Genomic DNA, 19,919 nt, shown 5'->3' with positions numbered 1-19,919 from the left:
AATTTTTGTAATAATAACAATAATAATATAGATAATAATAATGGTAATAGTAATACTACCTCAAGAAGTAGCCTTTAAAAAATGCCCAAGTCCGGGTTTGAACCCGCGACGTCCCGCTAACCCGAAAACACACTTAACCATTCATCTGTGTTTGTTTTTCCTGATTAATATGATACTTATTTTTATTTAACCCCTTCTCTTCCTGTTTCCCTTTCTTCTTCTTTTTCTAAAAAATGCCACAACCAAGGCTCGAACCCGTGACCTCCAGTTCTCCTACACACACCCCAAACCATTTAATCTACTTATGTCTTACTGTTTTAACCCCGAAATAAGATCATATATCCACACTTTTTCGGCCCAACAGCAGCCTTAATCTAGCTTTCAGCCCAACTGTATTTTGAGATTAATCTCGGCCCAACATTAAAACTTGTACTCGGCCCATCAACCAAAAATTACACAGCCCAACAACAGTTAAATTAAACCCAAAAATAAATTATTATTTTTTTGTGCTCACAACCCAAGTTAAAACCGGAACCAGGGAAAAAAAAGAACAAACATTAACAGGTCACTTTATATATTTTTGGTATTCATTTATACCTTTATAGTATCATCAATCATCACTAATGACCTCATTCCTTATCACCTTTAATCATAATAATTCTCATTATTCCTTATCTTTTTCTTTTAATAAGCAAGTGGGTTCAATAGTTTAATGGTTGTCGCCTATAAGAAGAGAAAAGATACGCGTATAGTAGCTGTATCATTTTGTTATTATTTGGTGGTGGTTCACAAAAAAATTAACAGAAACGCAGTGGCTAAATGGTTTTCGAACTGTGAGGGTTTAAAGAGGGTGAAGGATGGTGGTTATCTTGGGTGCATCAAGGCTGCGAAATAGGAAAAACAACAGCAGGTTTTTTTAGAGGTGGTTGTTCGGTTTTGATTAAAGCAAACGAAGGAAAAGGAGAAGAAAGAACTTAAAGGTGGGGGTTCCAACTTGAAACATTAGCAATAACGAAAACTATTTTGGTGGCGTTGGATTGAACTGTAAAATAGTGTATGTGGAGCAAGCATAGAGTTGTAGGTGGTATGTGGGTGTGTGCTCGACAACATGAAGGAAACAGGAAAAATTTGTATGTGATGGTGACTCATGTTAATGGTTTATGGATTTTGGTTTGAAACCGGAACAAGTGGGTTCAAGGTGGTGTTATAGTGATGGGTTAATGGTGATGGTCGAAGGCTTGATGGTTGTTGCTTATGACGACAGTAAACAGAAACAAGAAAGGAGAAGGCAAAGGGTGAAGATGGTTGTCTGTATCATAAATTCTATATGCAATTGTATATGTATGATATATATAGATATAGGTTTATAATAAAATAAATATAATAATAATATATTCTAATATCTTTCAATAAGTGAAACGTGAGAATATGGAAAGAATACAGTAAGCAGCCATCCAAATGGATTGTTGTGCCGACAGTTTTCACGGACTGTTATTTCGTACTCCATTGTTAAATCAGTGGCGGATAAAAGTACACATAAAAATCTCATATTTTTAAATTCACTATATTTATTTATTTTGGTCATTATGGTATAAAATTCGATCCTTAATTTGTTAAATAAAAATTACATCAACTGTCCCTCTCAATTCTGGGTAAAATATAAAAAATGTTAAAATTTAACAAATAGTTCCTAAATACATTTTTAATAAGCCTAAAATTTATAGAACTCATTTTCGTATCACCGTTTATTTTAAAATTACCTAAGTTTGAACTTAACTTGTTTAAACAACCATCGAATGATAAACGAATGCTTCTATTGTTTACTAAATAAATTCGAAACTATATTTATATATTCAATATACCTTATTTATATATATAGATATATTTTAAATAATAATTATTATAATATTCTATTTTTATTTTATTTTACATAATTAAATTTTAATAGCAATAACATATAATATTTCAAATTATATTTTCAATTACCATTTATATATATATATATATATACACACACACATATCTATTTACAATTAATTGTTCGTGAATCTTCGAAACTGGTCGAAGGTAATTGAATACATGAACATAGTTCCAAAATTTTCGAGACTCAACATTATAGAATTTGCTTATCGTGTCGGAAACATATAAAGATCAAGTTTAAATTTGGTCGAAAATTTCTGGGTCGTCACACAAAAGGCATTACAAGAAAACTTATAGTGTCTGTAACGAGTTCGGAAAACAGTCTTAGAACATCAGTTTCCTTGACTCTCAATTGATGATAACCCTACCTAAGATCAATGCATAAATACTCGACCCTTGCAGTTGGTCGAACAGGTCATCAATACACGGAAGTGGATAACGATTCTTGATGGTTAGTTTGTTGAGTTCTCGGTAATCAATACACATTCTCAATGTGCCATCTTCCTTCTTAGTAAATAGAACGGGTGCTCCCCACGGAAACAAGCTAGGACGAATGAAACCTTTCTCCAAAAATCCTTGGAGTTGATTGGACAATTCCTTCATTTCGGATGGAGCTAAGCGGTACGGTGCTTTTGCAATAGGTGCAGCACCGCGTGTGGATAATTTGAAAATGAAAGATAATATAATATCTAAGGTTGATATTTTTAGTTTACAATATAGAGATGAGGAGTAGGTAACTGTACACAATGGTCCTAAGGTTGATCAGACCTTATTTCCATCATGATCCATTAGAATTTCTGCATGACTTATCATAATATAACTACGTTGATCAAGCGTCATTATATTATACTAAGTCGTACTTTTATCACTCCATAAAGTTACTACTATGTCATCTAGTCAATATTCATCTTCTTCGAGGTGAATGATTCAATGGAAAATGAAAGAAAAGAAATGTAACATCATTCATTCATTTAAAAGAAAATAACCAGAGTATTACATAAACTTAACGAAATCGTCCAAAATATAGAAGTACTAAATGATAACATAAAGAACGCTATGAGAAATTTAAATGACTCTTGTAGTTGTCAAAAACTCTTCATTGTGCCTCTTCATCCTTCTTCCTCATTATCCCGAGCTTCCTCGGCAGTCATCACAAATGCTCGACCTTTAGCATTTCCCGTGTTATCCTTTTTCTTTGGACACTGGTTGCGAAAATGCCCTTTTTCCCCACAGTCATAGCATGTAGGAACGATTGCGTTGGCTTTTGTTGCAGGTGTACCAGTCGAAGGAACTACAACCCAACAAGTCTTGGCTATATGACCAATCTTCTTACACTTGGTGCACTCAGCCTTGCACCACCCAGAATGGTGTCTCTCACAATGCTTACAATAAGGTTGTTTCCCATAATAACCTCCTCTTAAATTTTCGGTAACTTTCTTATTTGAACCTTGGTTTGATTCCTGAGTAGGCTCAAATTTCCTTTTTCCTTCACTAGTCTTAGCCTCGGCTTGTTTATTAGCCGCGGCCTTTCTCCTCTTAGCCATCATCAAGTTTTAAGCCATAAGTATCACTGCATCTAAGGTCTCTTTACTAGCAGCAATAACATTTCCTTGAATCTCGTCAGGAAGACCTTCTATGTATCGCTCGATCTTCTTTTGTTCAGTGGGCACCATGTCCTGGCACAATGCAACCAACTCTATAAACCTGTTGGTATAAGCTTCAATATTGGTACCATTGACCTTCAATTCCCAAAATTCAACCTCTAGCTTTTGAATTTGGTTCCTTGGGCAAAACTTGTCAGTCATCATTCTTTTCACAACGGCTCATGGAATCGCATTAGCAGCATCTAGCCCTATAGTTTGGGCATAAGCGTTCCACCAAGTCAAAGCAAGACCACTTAGTGTATGAGTGGCATACTTCACTCGGTCGACCTCCGCGCAGTTACAGATGCGAAAGATTGATTCGAGTTTTTCGAACCAACGAGTCAATTCGACTGCTTCCTCATTTCCATTGAAGGATGGAGGCTTATAGATCATAAACTCCTTGTAGGTGCATGATGTAGGTGGGTTTCCTTGGTTGTTCCCTTGATTATTGTTGCCTTGGGCGAAAGCAAGCAGTTGTTGCAATTATGCGGGAGTCAAAGTAACATTTGGAAGAGCGTTGGCACCACGAGTTGAATGAGACATTGATCTTCAATACACAAAACAGTATTAGTTAAAGAGTTATGGTGCACAAGGTAACAACACCAATGGATAATAAAAGGTAGTGTGGGTTAGTTAGTGATAATGATGGTGAAGCAAGTGAGTAATTGGGTGTGCGGATAGATCCTTCAGTGTCGGATCCTTCGGTGTCCGAAACAATGACTGGGTGATGACTAGACATCCTAGAGAAGGAGTATTAAGTAGATTCTAAGGCACGGTATGACGACAAAGATATAAGGAGAGCATAGTAAGGTAATCATAGAAATGAGGATCACACTTTAAACTAAGGCAAGAATATAGACAAATAAGTAAGGTGCTTAAACTAAGGCAGGAAAGGTTATAGTCCTATAGATTCCTAAGGCACCTAACTAACACATACGGCACACATAAAATGCAATCCTGGTTCTCTATAACAACCTGGCTCTGTTACCACTCTGTCATACCCCCAAATAGGGCCGGGGAAACATGACTTCACAATATCACAACATAAGTATATATAAATGAGAACGACTCTACATGAGACGTTTTAACAAAATTTGATTTGCAATGGAAACGTAATAATGTTTTACATAATGAAATTCATATGTAAATAACAATTGATAAGTTCTAAATATGTGGACACCAATGCAACAGCTAGCTAAGCATCATAGGGCAGCACATAAGCTAATCTTCACCTGAGACAAACATGCTTAAAATGTCAACACAATGGTTGAGTGAACATCATAGGTTTAACAATCATAATAAGTTTTAGACCACAAGATTTAGTTCAAAACATCAAAATATTCAATATGCCATGAGTTATAATATCGAACTAAACATTAACCCCTGACACTGTACGGGTGTTGGCAATCATTATTATGTACCCCCTTGACGATCACGCCAATGGGTAGAGACGTCACTCTCAATAGGCCTACTCACAATAATTAAGCTTGCAAAATTTCAGTTCCAGCAATTAACGATATTATGGCGGGGATTTGCATGTAAAGATATAATCAATACAAGTTAACAAAAGTCTCACGAAGTTGCATATCAAATAGTTTAGGCACTTGTGTCTAAATTGTAAAACAATTTTAAAAGCAAGCATGTGTCTCACCTCAAAAGTTCAAAACAAGTATATAAAGATAGTTAAAAAGTGGGGCTATGAAGTTCACCTTAGAAGCAAGTAAGATCCCACGCAAGTAGTATGAACGGAGTATGATCGGAGATTTCAACCTAGAGATATAATCTTTGATTAGTTAATGTCTAACAGACATAATGTTTGTTTATTAATATAGCAAACTATATTAACAGTGATATAGGAATAATAATGTTATTTTAGGTAAGATTGTGCTATTGCAACTTGAACTTTTACAGAATTTTTGTAATTTAATTGAACTATAATTATTAATTTTACTAGAAAGGTATGCAAGTCTCTACATTCCTAAACGTAGAGGGTGTGAGTTGGCGGTGTGTGTTTTTAATATGAGTGGTCAGTGTTGTGATAATGTGTTAAATTATAAGTGGTTAAAAAAGTATAAAAGGTTTTAAAATAATAATTATAAATAATAAATGACATAAATAATATAAAATTTATAAAAATATAGTCACGCTTGTTGTTTGTTCCGTCAGATTTCCACCCACGCCGCTGAAACGACGGCTTCCAATGTAGCGATACTCCAACGACGGGCGTTGCCTGAGCTCCACGTTTGATCCAACCGGCGTTGGATGTTCGCGCTATAAATGGTCTTACATACAAAAACTGTTTTCTTAAATACACTTTTCTTCTCAACTTTACTAATAAACGGCGAGGATGGATAAAAGAATGCCTTAACACCGAAGCTATCTCGATATTAGTGAATGGGTCTCCAACGAAAGAATTCAATATCGACAAGGGTGTTTGTCATACCCCCAAATAGGGCCGGGGAAACATGACTTCACAATATCACAACACAAGTATATATAAATGAGAACGACTCTACATGAGACGTTTTAACAAAATTTAATTTGCAACGAAAACGTAATAATGTTTTACATAATGAAATTCATATGTAAATAACAATTGATAAGTTTTAAATATGTGGACTCCAATGCAACATCTAGCTAAGCATCATAGGGCAGCACATAAGCTAATCTTCACCTGAGACAAACATGCTTAAAATGTCAACACAGTGGTTGATTGAACATCATAGGTTTAACAATCATAATAAGTTTTAGACCACAAGATTTAGTTCAAAACATCAAAATATTCAATATGCCATGAGTTATAATATCGAACTAAACATTAACCCCTGACACTGTACGAGTGTCGGTAATCATTATTATGTACCCCCTTGACGATCACGCCAATGGGTAGAGACGTCACTCTCAATAGGCCTACTCACAATAATTAAGCTTGCAAAATTTCAATTTCAGCAATTAACGATATTATGGCGGAGATTTGCATGTAAAGATATAATCAATACAAGTTAACAAAAGTCTCACGAAGTTGCATATCAAATAGTTTAGGCACTTGTGTCTAAATTGTAAAACAGTTTTAAAAGCAAGCATGTGTCTCACCCCAAAAGTTCAAAACAAGTATATAAAGATAGTTATATACTTACAATGTACACTGTGACGACCCGGAAATTTCTGACCAAATTTAAACTTAATCTTTATATAAGTTCGACATGATAAGCAAAGTCTATAATGTTGAAATCTCAAAAACTTTGAATTGTGTTCATGTATACATTTGACCTTTGAATATGCCCGATGATTCACGAACAATTGTGTAATATATATATAAATATAAATTTAAATATAAATATAAATATAAATATAAATTTAAATATAAATATAAATATAAATATAAATATAAATATAAATATAAGAGTATATTTAATATTTGAGTAATCAAATACACAATAATCAATTGGAATTAAAAATGTAAAATAATAAATTGAATAAATAAGTTACTATTAAAAAGAATATAGTTACTATTAAAAAGAATATATATATATATATATATATATATATATATATATATATATATATATATATATATATATATTATCTATATTTATATGTATATATAATTGTTGTCAGTAGTGAATGTATTGTAAATAAATATTCAATAAATATTATCATATAATAATACATAATTAATAAATAGTAATATTTATAAATTAAATGTAATTACAAGTTTAATTATAAGTTATTGTAATATTGTTACATTCATTATTAATATTACTATCAATATTATTAATATTATTAATATTATTAAAACTATAATATTGAAATTTGATACATTCAATTTGTTATATCTATTAATATTATTGTTAACATTGTTAATATCATTATTATTATCTAGTATTATTATAATTATTATTATTAATATATTATTATATATATATTAAATTTGATATAAATAATTATTACTACTAATAACATTATTAATATTAATTAGTATTATTATTATAATGATCATTATAATATTATAAATTTCACTAAAATTATTGTTATTGAGACTTATTAATAATATTACTCTTATTATTATTATTATTATTATTATTATTAGTATTTTTAATATAAATATAATTATTAATTATTAATTATTAAAAACCTTTTATAGAAAAATTGTAAATCAGGATTTGGAGTCAGGATCTGTTTTACGTTCCTTTCAATCTTCAATTAAGTTTAGATTCTTGTCTAAGATTGATAACAATCACCCACAGTAAACATACGAAATTATGTTAACCATTCCTTTCACTTTTTATTTTTATTATTTATTTATGTTACTGATAATGATATTGTCGACTCAATTACTATAAAACAAGTAAATTATTCAGAATTATTATCACATTCCATCAACTGCATCTCCTCCATATCAATTATCACTTACACCTGTTTAATTTGATTGAATTGTTAAACAGAAAAGAATATTGAAGTCAGTCAACTCTGTTCTTGCTTCGTTAAATCAAAAACCTCAAAGTTGTATTTAATTTCAAAATCTGTAAACGCAGTCGTGATAGGATTCATTCATTTAATCTATCTGCAAAATATCATATTCCAATTTTTCCAATCGAGTTAGAATTTTAGAGTCAAAGATTTGGAATAAAAAGTCAAACAAATGTTCTTGGATTAAATTCGAGTTTTGTGTTATAATATAATATCAATTGACGATCACAAAAGTTTCTATGAGGGAATTACAACATATTTCATGTAGTAAATTTAATCTAAAAGTGCCTGTAAATCTGAGTCAATGTTTGGGTTGTTCTTCGTTTTTTTTTTCAGCTACTGAATTGTTTTAATTTTTTTTTCTTCTGTTTAATCAATTCATTCAAGATCAATCCTTTATGTTTTAAATCAAGTCATAAATTAAAATAGGAAAAATAACTGTTATGTATTTGATGGGATATCTAGTCGACCATATCAGGAAGAAGAAGATGAATAAGGAACTAGAGTTATAATTAATTCGAGTGGGTTTATAATCAGAAAAAATATTACGGCTCGAATGTTTGGGGTGTGTTTTGGTTAAGCGGGAGGTCAATGGTTCGAGTCCCGTCTGCAACATTTCTTTTTACATAAGGATTAAAAAGGGTATACTTTGTTTCTAATATTATTATTATTGTTATTATTAATTATTGTTATTAATACATGTATCATAATTATAATTATTATTATTACTTGTTATGAATATTAATTATTATTATGATGATTATTAGTAATGTTGTTATCAGTATTAGTATTACAAATTATTAATATTATTATTATTATTATTACAAATATGAAAAATAAAAATCTTGGATATAAAGATTAGTAGGAAAATCATTAAGTTAAAATTTTAATTAATTTATGATTCATAGGAATTAGTAAAAATTTTATAACTATTATTATCATAGCACAACTTAGTATTATAATTATTAATATCATTATTTCTAATAACATTATTATTATCACTTTTATCAATATTATTATAAAAAAATTATTACTTTTATTAACTTTAGTATTACCAAAATTAATAAAAATTTCATAAACAAATGATCTTCATATAAAAGATATATATTTAATATACATAACATAACTATATTAATATTACGATATATAAAATGGAAAATATATAAATAAATAAGGAAACTTATAAATTATTAAATATAACAATTACATCACTAATAAATAATAATAATAATATATAGATTTATTCAATTACAATTATATGTGTTAATATATATATACATGATATAGGTTCGTGAATCCGAGGCCAACCCTGCATTGTTCAATATCGTCATATGTATTTTTACTACAAAATACATTAAGTGAGTTCATTTGATTCCCTTTTACTCTTTACATTTTTGGGACTGAGAATACATGCGCTACTTTTACAACTGCTTTATTAAATGCTTTTGAAATACATTTTGAACTGCGAATACATGAAATGCTTTTATAAATGTTTGACGAGATAGACACAAGCAAAACATTCCTCGAATGAATTATGTGGACGTGATAATTGCCACCATTGAATTATGTGGACGTGATAATTGCCACAATTGATATGAATATTTTTCCCCTGATTATTATTGCTTGGTAACCTAAGAATTAGGGAACATCACTAATTTTGAGAATTAGTGCATGCCTAATTGACGCGAATCCTAAAGGTAGCTACCGGGTTTAACACCCCCACCCAGAATGTTCACTAGACGGAAGGGCTAGTGGACGTGGTGTTTAGTACTTCGAAGTTTATATGATTATTATACAGACGAGATGTTCTGTTTTGGAGATATTATTATGTGCATTATATGTTAAGGTCGGTTACCAAGCCAAGCTATGAAAGCAATGAAAAGTGAATGTTATGTATCGAGAGAATGATTTTATACACACGTTATGTGTATGTTATTTTTGTGCACGAGATATGTGTACGGTTACTAAGATTTATGAAAGATGATTTCGTACACGAGAAAGGTGTACTGTATTTAAAAGATATCGCATGTACATTACAGGTGGGTATAGGATTCGGGCCCATTTGTACCATGCAACATTTAAATCTTGTGGTCTATCAAAATGATGACTTTTATTGTTTTATGATAAACCTATGAACTCACCAACCTTTTGGTTGACACTTGAAAGCATGTTTATTCTCAGGTATGAAAGAAATCTTCCGCTGTGCATTTACTCATTTTAAAGATATTACTTGGAGTCGTTCATGACATATTTCAAAAGACGTTGCATTCGAGTCATTGAGTTCATCAAGATTATTACTAAGTCAATTATAGTTGGATATATTATGAAATGGTATGCATGCCGTCAACTGTCGATGTAATGAAAGCTTGTCTTTTAAAAACGAATGCAATGTTTGTAAAATGTATCATATAGAGGTCAAGTACCTCGCGATGTAACCAAATGTAATGTATTCGTCCAGATGATTTGGGACGGGTCGTTTCATACACGTACATATACATACATACATTCACATACATATACACGTATGTATATATACATATATACATAAGCATATACTTACAATGTACACATGTGCATACGTACGTATGCATGCATGTATCATTATCATTATTCTTTAATCAACATCACATAAATCATAACTCTTTATTTGGTAATCATATTCAACAACCCCAATCTTATAAATATAATGCTTATTCTTAATAATTAACAAATTATTAATACTTCATAATCATTAACCATAAAAAGTATTCATGTTCAATTTTTAACTTATTAAACTAGTTTATCATTAACATAAAATTATAACCTTTTATTATAATAACTAATCATAATCATAATTATTTTGATTACAATCTTATTAATAAACTTGTAATCCTTATTCATAATATTTCATGTATATACATAACCATAATCATTATTCATACATGATATTCATTAAGTAGTTCAACTTAACCTAATTCATTCTAATCATTCTTATTCTTATTCTTATTCTTATTCTTATTATATATTATATAATAAGTATAACAGCCGATACGAATGAATAGTGCGATGGGTTATTTTGGTCATTTACTTTTCTTATAATTGGAACACGTGCTAGCTAATTTATCGCTACAGCTCTATACACCACTCTTCACCCACAAGTACAACAAATCAACCTCTCCTGTCTCTCTCTAAAAAGTGAAACACTCCAAAATCCTTTTCGCGGCCGATAGTGCCTTCATGCCGCCTTATTAGCCGACGACACTACCACCAACGAATCCGTCACGATTTACCCTACAAAACCGTGTAAATTTTGTGTATTAACGGCAGCTTATTCGAAAGCGCCGGAAACATCTCCGGTAACCGGAAAGTCGACGAAGAAGATGACTTCAGTCTCGACAGAGACCGTAAGATTAATTATGTAACCGATTTATTTCACTTCTTTTCTAATTTTTGTGAAAGTAATTTTGTGTTATGAATCCAGGGTTTTTTTTAATTCTGGGAACCGATATAGATGTTGATCGGGATTTGATTGTGCTGGTGGCGAGATGTGCATTACCTGGTATGTATACATATCGAGAGTTACGATCTTTTTTATGTTTATTGAAGTCATTTGATATGTGTTTATGTTTTCGATTTCATGTCAGTATTGTGAATAAAGGATACCAAGTTTGTTGTTTTTCATATTCTGTCTAATTCATGACAGGTGGTTCACGAGTTCCTCAACAACTGTTTAATGTAATGCCTTAGTAAGTTTTTAGTTTTGTCAACATAAAATGTCAGTTGAATCGTTGGTTATTACTTCCATTAATTAGTTTTTTCGCATAATAATTGTGCTTATCTACTAAAAGGCAAAATCACACTTCATTGAAATAATGTATGGTGAAGTTATTGGGAAGTTGTTTGTAGTTAGCACTTTGAAGCGATCGTCACTGATCACTTCATCAAAATGTTTGTTTATCTTTGGATGGAAAATGGGCAGCGAATCTAAGTTAGAAAAAGGATATTAAATGATCGATCAATGATAATAACAAGTATCAATATCATACGTGGTTCGCGGTTTGTTTCGGCATATCAAAGGTATTAACATATACTTGAAACATTTGTTTCTAGCTTATACTTAACAAAGTTAATTGCAAGTTTATAATCGTGTAGTTCTTAATCTTTTATGAGGTACTAAATCTATGAACATATGAAAGTATTAAAGTTATTTAATGATTTGAGCAGAAGCACTCCGAAAAATATATTAATTTAAGTCCTTATATATGCATAAGGTACGGTATTCTACAACGTCCAATAATTAACACCCCACATGCTAATGTGGATACTACATGACAGGTGCTCCTGGATAGTTCGTGTGCTCCTGGACGATCAACCTTTGATGTTAATCCAATTACAAATGTTCATGCTAATGTGGATACTACATGAAGTGGTAATACTCTTATGTAGCACATTTTTTGTAACACTTTTGATATTATAAACTGCAACCAAATCTTTTGCTATGTAAAATAGTAGAACTCCTATGATATTGTATCACTCATTATCTTTGTTATGTAACACCAGTAGACCAGTAGTAGCATCCCTTGGTAACACCAGCAATAACACTTCCTTTGTAACACCATCAGTAGCAGCAACCACACCGAAACCGTTAAAATATCTCGAATAGAAAACACGTTGTAAAGCACAGCAACGCGTGCCCCGGACCTCTTTCTAGTTAAACATATTACTTAATCATAATCATATGTTCATACATAATTCACACTTCATAATTCTTAAAAATCATACTTAACCTTATTACTTTTAACAATTTTTATTAATCGACATCATAATCTTTTATGATACTTTTAACCTTATTCATACATGATCATACTTACTTCATCATATACATAATACTTATAAACAACATAAAAGTGGTAGATTAAAAGCAAGATTTAACTAGGGTTTTAGGGCTACCTTTAGAGGAGATAGAGATCAAGAAGATGAGGATTATGGACTGAACAGAAAAACAGAAACCAGCAGCAACAATTCGACCCAATTGAAGGGTTTCTTGGATCTGATTTGCTCGACAGAAGACATCAGGAACAGCATCAATTGATGAGCACTTGAAGGCTATTTTGGATCACGAGTTGTAGCAGCAACTCAGCAGGAAACGAGCAGCAACTATGGTTTGATCCTTGGGCTATTTTGGTTCGACAGAAGGCTGAACAGGAGGGCTGTACAGCAGCAGGAAAGTGGCGATTAGGGCTGCTGAAGGGAGGTGATGGTTGGCGATGCAGCAGGTTGTTTTGGTGGAGGTTTTTAGTCAACTGCAGGTGTTGTTTTGGGAGGTTTATGAGTCGATAAAAAGACTTGTAGAAGGCTATTTTTATTCGACAAAGAAGAGGGAAGAGAAGCTGGAATGTGTCAACTAAATCAACAAAAGGGAAGAGGTTTATTTGTGATGCTAAGTTTGGGAAATCTTGAAGCCTTTTATAGATGATTTGGGTTTTCTAATCACACTAGGATTACTTGGTGATCAAGGAGTAGATTAGGATTAGACTAGGATATGTTTTGCTTAATGATCAAGTTTATTTCTTTTTTTTATTAATCCTAGCCGATTTACTAATAGTATGTATTTATTTTTTATTTTTTTGCAAGCTTAATTATTTATATACTTCATATATTTTTTTTTACTAATTACAGATATCATTTTATTTATTATTTTGGTCCCATAGATTTAATTATCTTCATTTGTTCCCAAACATATCATAGTTTATATATATATATATATATATATATATATATATATATATATATATATATATATATATATATATATATATATATATATATATATATATATCTTACTGTAAATATAGTATTTATACATTTTATTTTGATCATAATAATAACATTAATATTAATAATAATAATAATAATAGTTATTAGGGTTTGGGTTTAATATTTAATATTAATATTATATGGTATTAGGGTTTAGTATTTAATGTATAGGGTTAGGTTTAGGGTTTTAAATAATATTAGGGTTTTAGTATTAATTACTCCATTTACTATGTCCGGATAACAACCCTAGTTATAATGTACAAACAAACAATGAACCCTAAGGGCATTTCTGTCATTTCATGAAGGAAAAATGTGGGTTGTTATAGCGTTAGGCAAGGTGACCCGATGTCACCATATCTCTTTATATTGGCCTCTGAAGGGCTAAATCGAATCATAAAAAAAGCACTTGCTTCTTGTATGTATACAGGTATTGAGATAGGCCTAAACAGAGTTATTGTTTCGAACTTGCAACACGTCGATGACTCTATTTTTTTGGAAATGGAGCCGAACAAACCCTAATAATCTAATGAAAATTCTGAAGAGCTTTGAGAAACTGTCGGGGTTGAGAGTCAGTTTCTTAAAGTCCAGCCTTTACGGCATTGGTGTTTCGAATGCTTGTATGTCTAGATTATATGAGGTGTAGTACCAGCTCTCTCCCATTCACGTGCCTCGGGCTCCCCATCGGTAATATAATGAATAAACAAAAAGATTGGTCTTTCGTTGTGGAAAAATCCATAAAAATATTGGCGAATTGGAAAGCCAAAACCTTATCATTCGGTGGCCGAATCCCCCTTATTATGTCGGTACTCACTAGCCTTCCATTGTACACCTTCCCCTATTCCGCGATCCCTCAAGCATCATCAACCTACTCGAAGGTATGAGACGAAATTTTTTTTAGGACGGGTCGGGTAAGGTTCATAAAATGCCTTGGGTCAAATGGGATACAAAGCTTTCTCCTTACGATCGGGGCGAGTTAAATATCGAGGCTCTAAAGGCAAAAAACTTGGCTTTGGTAGGCAAATGGTGGTGGCGTTTCCGTAATGAAAGCGATAAATTTTGGATTTCTTTATAAAAAGCATACACGGGTGGGACGGGGGTTTGGGTAACATTGCTAACACTTCATCAGTTGTTCCTGGCTTTGGGTCGAGTTGGAATTCCATCAGGTCGGTATATACTGAACTCAATAAATTAAAAATAGATTTTAATATCACCTTTTGTAGAATTGTTAATAGTGGAGAGTCCACTTTGTTTTGGAAAGATAAGTGTCTTGTCTATCAGCCGCTTTGCGTTAGGTTTAACGGAATTTTCAAGTTGGAGTCAAATAAGGATGGCTTTATTAGTGACATAATCTCAAGAAGTGACTCTATTCGGGTATTCAATTGGAGATGGAATCGTGACCCAACATGCAGATCATTTGCGATGCTTCATTCGTTGATCACAGAGATCAATACTTTCGACTTTGGTAACCATGAAAACGACTCCTGAAAGTGGACAAATCATGGCAGTGGGTGTTTTTGACAAGCAGGCTGTCTAAAATCATCAATGATAAATTGTTAGAAACTGCCATCAAGAACCTGCCAACAATTCGAAACCCGCTTCTACCTCAAAAAATTGAGGTTTTTATTTGGAGAGCTCAAAGAATTCGACTCTCATTCATAGCATAACTAGACAAAAGGGGAATAGATCTCGATTCAACAAGATGTCCCGTGTGCGATTCAGATGTCGAAACATTAGATTATATCCTCATTCATTGCTTCTACAAAAAAGATATGTGGTTGCGTTTTGCTAAGTGGTGAAATGTTGGCCCTTTTCCGATTCAATCAACGAAGGAATTAACAACGGGCATTTTGGAACATGCAAATAACATGTCGAATAATATCATATGGAAATCTTGCTTATGAGTTTGTGCTTATAAAATATGGCAAAACAAGAACAACAAATTATTTCGAAAGATGGATTGGTCTAGTTCGTTTGCAATTAAAGAGGTTCAATCCTGAAGTTTCGAATGGATCTCAAAAACCGTATAAAAGGCCAAGAGAAATCTCTTGAATAGTTAAGGTGGATCACGTCGCCTCTCTCTACAAGTGGTATTGGATAATTTCGGCATAATCAACTCGTATTTTTTCGTTTTCATGTAGTTGTTAAATTTCGGTTCTGCATGTTTTCTATTGTCTTTTCCTCCAAGGCTCCTTGGGTGTACTCTATAGATCTTCGTTCTGATTTTAATAAAATGATTTGCTTTTCAATTAAAAAAATTTATTCTTGTTATTTACTAACTTTTGAAAATACACAAGCATTAAGAACAACATTATTGCAATAATCTGTACTCCATGCTGTAAAGCTTGTACTGCTTGGATTATTTATTTCCGATAATTACATTTTGCACATCAAAACCGCATAACTCCCTTTCCGTTTATAGCCAGTGACATATTTTTTCTTTCCCCAATTTCATTTTTACAGAAAATCTGTTAGATTCGAGATAGAAAATCGATCTTCTTCATCGCAAACAAAAATTTAGGGTTTCAATCGCTTGCTCGCTTCTCGTTGCTTCGTTATCATTCATTCGATCATCATGTAAGATATTGTTCACCTAATTTTTATTTTTATATTATCGTCAAGTTAATTTTTATATATTGATTGATCTAATTTCGTTTCGTTGATTCGTTCTTCAATCTATTCATTCGTTCGTGTTTATGCATACAGGCTCAATTCGATCAGCTGTCTGCTTAATTACAATTTAGGTTGAATATTGTTACAATTGCTGTTGCTACTCTATATATATGTAATGTAATGTGTGTATATTGCGTCTGTTTGAATTATCGTTTGCGTTTGTGGCATAATTTTGTTATGTATAGATATATTTGATGATCTATCAGCTTTGAAGTGCCTAATGGATTTATTAAGTTGTAAAGATTATCTGTTGATTTAAAATAAATAGGCTGCAGACAGTTGACAAGCTTTTATGGCTTGATCGTGCACAACTGCACATGCTCGTTTCATCCGTTGATCCAATTGCATTTGTTTCATTAATATGAAGATTTGATGGTGCATCAAACCATGTTTATATGTAGTGCATACTGAGTTTGATTATTTGATGATCATCTTAACTATGTTCTCTTGTTTGTTTTCTTAGTTTTTAAAGTTTTGTGTATGATGTGATTGAGAAACAGGGAATGAATAGCTTCTTATATGAATATGAATAATTCAAGTATACTATAGAGCTAGTTTTAGCATGAGATCACTGAAGGGAAATTAGAATGTTAGTTTCCAAATAGATGGATAAGGTTGTTATGTTGTTGTACCAATAACTTTGTTAGGTGAAATATTTATAAAACTAAGATATTTTAGTACTTCTGAGCACCGAAAAGAGATATACGGTTTTTAGGCTTCGGATAGGTTTTAGTTCGTGAACAGGGGTTGGAGCCTGATTTTAAAGCCTTACTGCTTTGTTTCATGTAAAATAATATCTTACTATAGATTCAGTAGTGTCAGTGAAGCATGTGTTTTTGCATCGTAGATATCTTATTAACTTGAGATAGTGAGAGAGGTACCCAAGGTTGTAAAAGTAACAAGACGGGGACTAGTCGGTCGGACCTTGGAGGGACTAGTCGAGCGCTGACCAATGATAACTCTTAATATTAATATAAAATATTGAAATCTTGATTTAACTTTGACCGACTTTGTCCTGACTTTTGACCGTTGACCAACTTTTCAAACGTTCTTATGTGATACGGGTCGGGATAGGCATATAGGCTTACTAGTAAGCTGTCTCAGTCGTCTTTTACAGCACCGAGGGTACCAGTTGGTGACATTGTGTGGTTGCATTCAGAACTACAAAAGTAATGTTTAGAAGCTTGAGGTGGCCCGTATAAATGCTCACTGTTCTATCATTGAAGTAAACTGATAAATAGTACAATTGATATGTATATTCATATTATGGGATATAGTTATTCTTTCGAATGTAGTTGAGAAATAGTAATTGTGAATTTGTGATAACCTGTTATATCTCCTACTACCTCTTTTGTGTATGATTATATGGTTTGAAATGTAATATAGCTTTAGGTGAAAGCTTTGGTTCATGGTGCATGTATTATGAATATTATTTTTATCTTTTTGAAGCTTGTTTTATATAATGATCACCAATAGTAAATCCATATTCATGAAGTTATTTTGTTTTACATTGGTACTCGAGAAGTCATTCTATGAACTAAGACAATGAAGGCAAGGGCATCTTCGTTGAATCCATATGCTACTTCATACGTTCCACTCTCTAGAAGAGGGCCAGATGATGAAAGCAAAGGCTATGATGCTTCTGCTGTTGTGCTCGATAATCCCGATAGCTTGAAACTTAAGGGTCATTCTGATTTTGACTCTTATGGTTCATCGTCACATTACGCAGAGTTAGCTGGAAAACAAGCCTCGGATGTTGATCATGATATGAATTTGGCTTATCTTCAGATGATTTTTTCTGGTGTATCTGATGAGTCTCTTTCTAGTGTCTATACTGCTTGCGGTGGTGATATGGAAGCTACAGTTGAAATGTTGAATCAACTCGAGGTATAACTTAGTGTTTCTTGAATGTATCCTTTCATGCTTTATATGTGGTTTCACACAGACACCTTACATTTTGTGTTTACTTGTACTAATGTGTGTGCGCATACATAGATGTGTTTATCTTTATCTCGGTGAAATAGTATTTGCAGATGGCAAGTGGTCTTCGATTTGATATAATTTTTACTCCACTCTTATTAATATGTGGACGTCCTTTAACAGGACATTTAGCCAATTTTTGAAAGACAAAATATCACGGATGGTCCCTGTGGTTTGTATCAGAAATCACTGGTGGTCCCTATACTTTTTTTTCGTCATTGATGGTCCCCGTGGTTTGCATTTTGAATCACCAATGGTCCTTGTGGTGCATATCTCAGGGACCATCTTTGACGAAAAAAATGCAAGGGACCATCGGTGATTCAAAATTCAAACCACGGGGACCATGGGTGATTCAAATGCAAACCACAGGGACCATGGGTGACGGGAAAAAGTTCAGGGACTACCACCAGTGATTTCTGATGCAAACCACATGGATCATTTTTGATATTTTGTCCTTTTAAAATGAATTTTGTAATACATACACATATATGGTGATATGGAGCATGTATACTTTTAAAAATTATAAGTAGGGACTGATACAAACCTGTATTATTGCCATCCTCTTTGAGTGACTTGATTATCTGTAATTCATGCAGCTGCATAATGGTGATTTCACCGAGAATCTTCCAGACACGTTAGACATTGGTGACGTTTCAGAAGCTGGATCATCTAGTGAAGGTGGATCTCAGAAACTGAAGAAGGTGGCTGTTAATGAAGGCAGTTGGTGGACCCAGACACCGTCTTCCAAGTAAAATTCTGCAGTTGCTTTGCTTTCTGTGTAAATTTCTTGTGAATCTTGACACAAGTCTCTTCAGTTGTACAAGTAGACCGTATAGAGTTGTTTTGATTGTTGTAAAGATTGTGGAACTGCTTCTTGTGTCGAAAGTTGTTTTGGCATTCTGATGGGTAGGTAAACGGTAAACTGTACCTGACTACCTGTACCGTTATCATTCAAATTGAAGCTAGTTATGGTTGGTTTTGGCACTAATTGTATGCTTGATTGATACCGAAGTTGATGTGTGTTGCTGCTCAATTTTTCCATACAGAGTTATGTTTTGGTTATTGAGTTGGTGATTTTTTTCTACTTTATGTCTAACTCCTTTTTTTATAATCTGTGTCAGTTTTCAAATATCACTGTTTGGGGGTAAGTCTACATTATACAAGTGTTGTAGTTTTTTCAAACCGTATTTTATCAACAGAGCTGGTGCCATGTAAAAGATAAAAATTTGTTATGTGTTTTACGAAGCAAACAAACTGGATGGGTCTGCTAATCTGCCTATTAGCATAGGAAGTTTAGAGTACTTGTTTAGAAATTTTACTTTATTTACTTGTTTAGAAAGTACTTGTTACAGTATTGCTTATTGCCGTGAAACGCCAAACTGAGTGAAAGTAAAAAGAGTTTGCGTCCCTACTTGTTACTCCGTATTTATTTTGTTCATT

General features: G+C 32.5%; 1 protein-coding gene across 1 annotated transcript; it reads left to right on the top strand.

Annotated features, from left to right (window-relative positions):
• The first annotated feature begins 16,255 nt into the window (after nucleotides 1-16,255).
• Nucleotides 16,256-19,467, top strand: LOC139891278 (polyadenylate-binding protein-interacting protein 5). The gene is made up of 3 exons (XM_071874231.1): nucleotides 16,256-16,403; nucleotides 18,025-18,386; nucleotides 19,076-19,467. The coding sequence occupies exons 2-3, from the start codon at nucleotides 18,045-18,047 to the stop codon at nucleotides 19,229-19,231; spliced, it is 498 nt and encodes a 165-aa protein (XP_071730332.1). The 5' UTR covers nucleotides 16,256-16,403; nucleotides 18,025-18,044; the 3' UTR covers nucleotides 19,232-19,467.
• Nucleotides 19,468-19,919: the final 452 nt, after the last annotated feature.

This window comes from Rutidosis leptorrhynchoides, chromosome 2 (assembly GCF_046630445.1).
Source record: "Rutidosis leptorrhynchoides isolate AG116_Rl617_1_P2 chromosome 2, CSIRO_AGI_Rlap_v1, whole genome shotgun sequence".
Lineage (NCBI taxonomy): Eukaryota > Viridiplantae > Streptophyta > Magnoliopsida > Asterales > Asteraceae > Rutidosis > Rutidosis leptorrhynchoides.
Note: the sequence above shows the minus strand (reverse complement) of the source record. Positions and strands in the feature narration are given on the sequence as shown.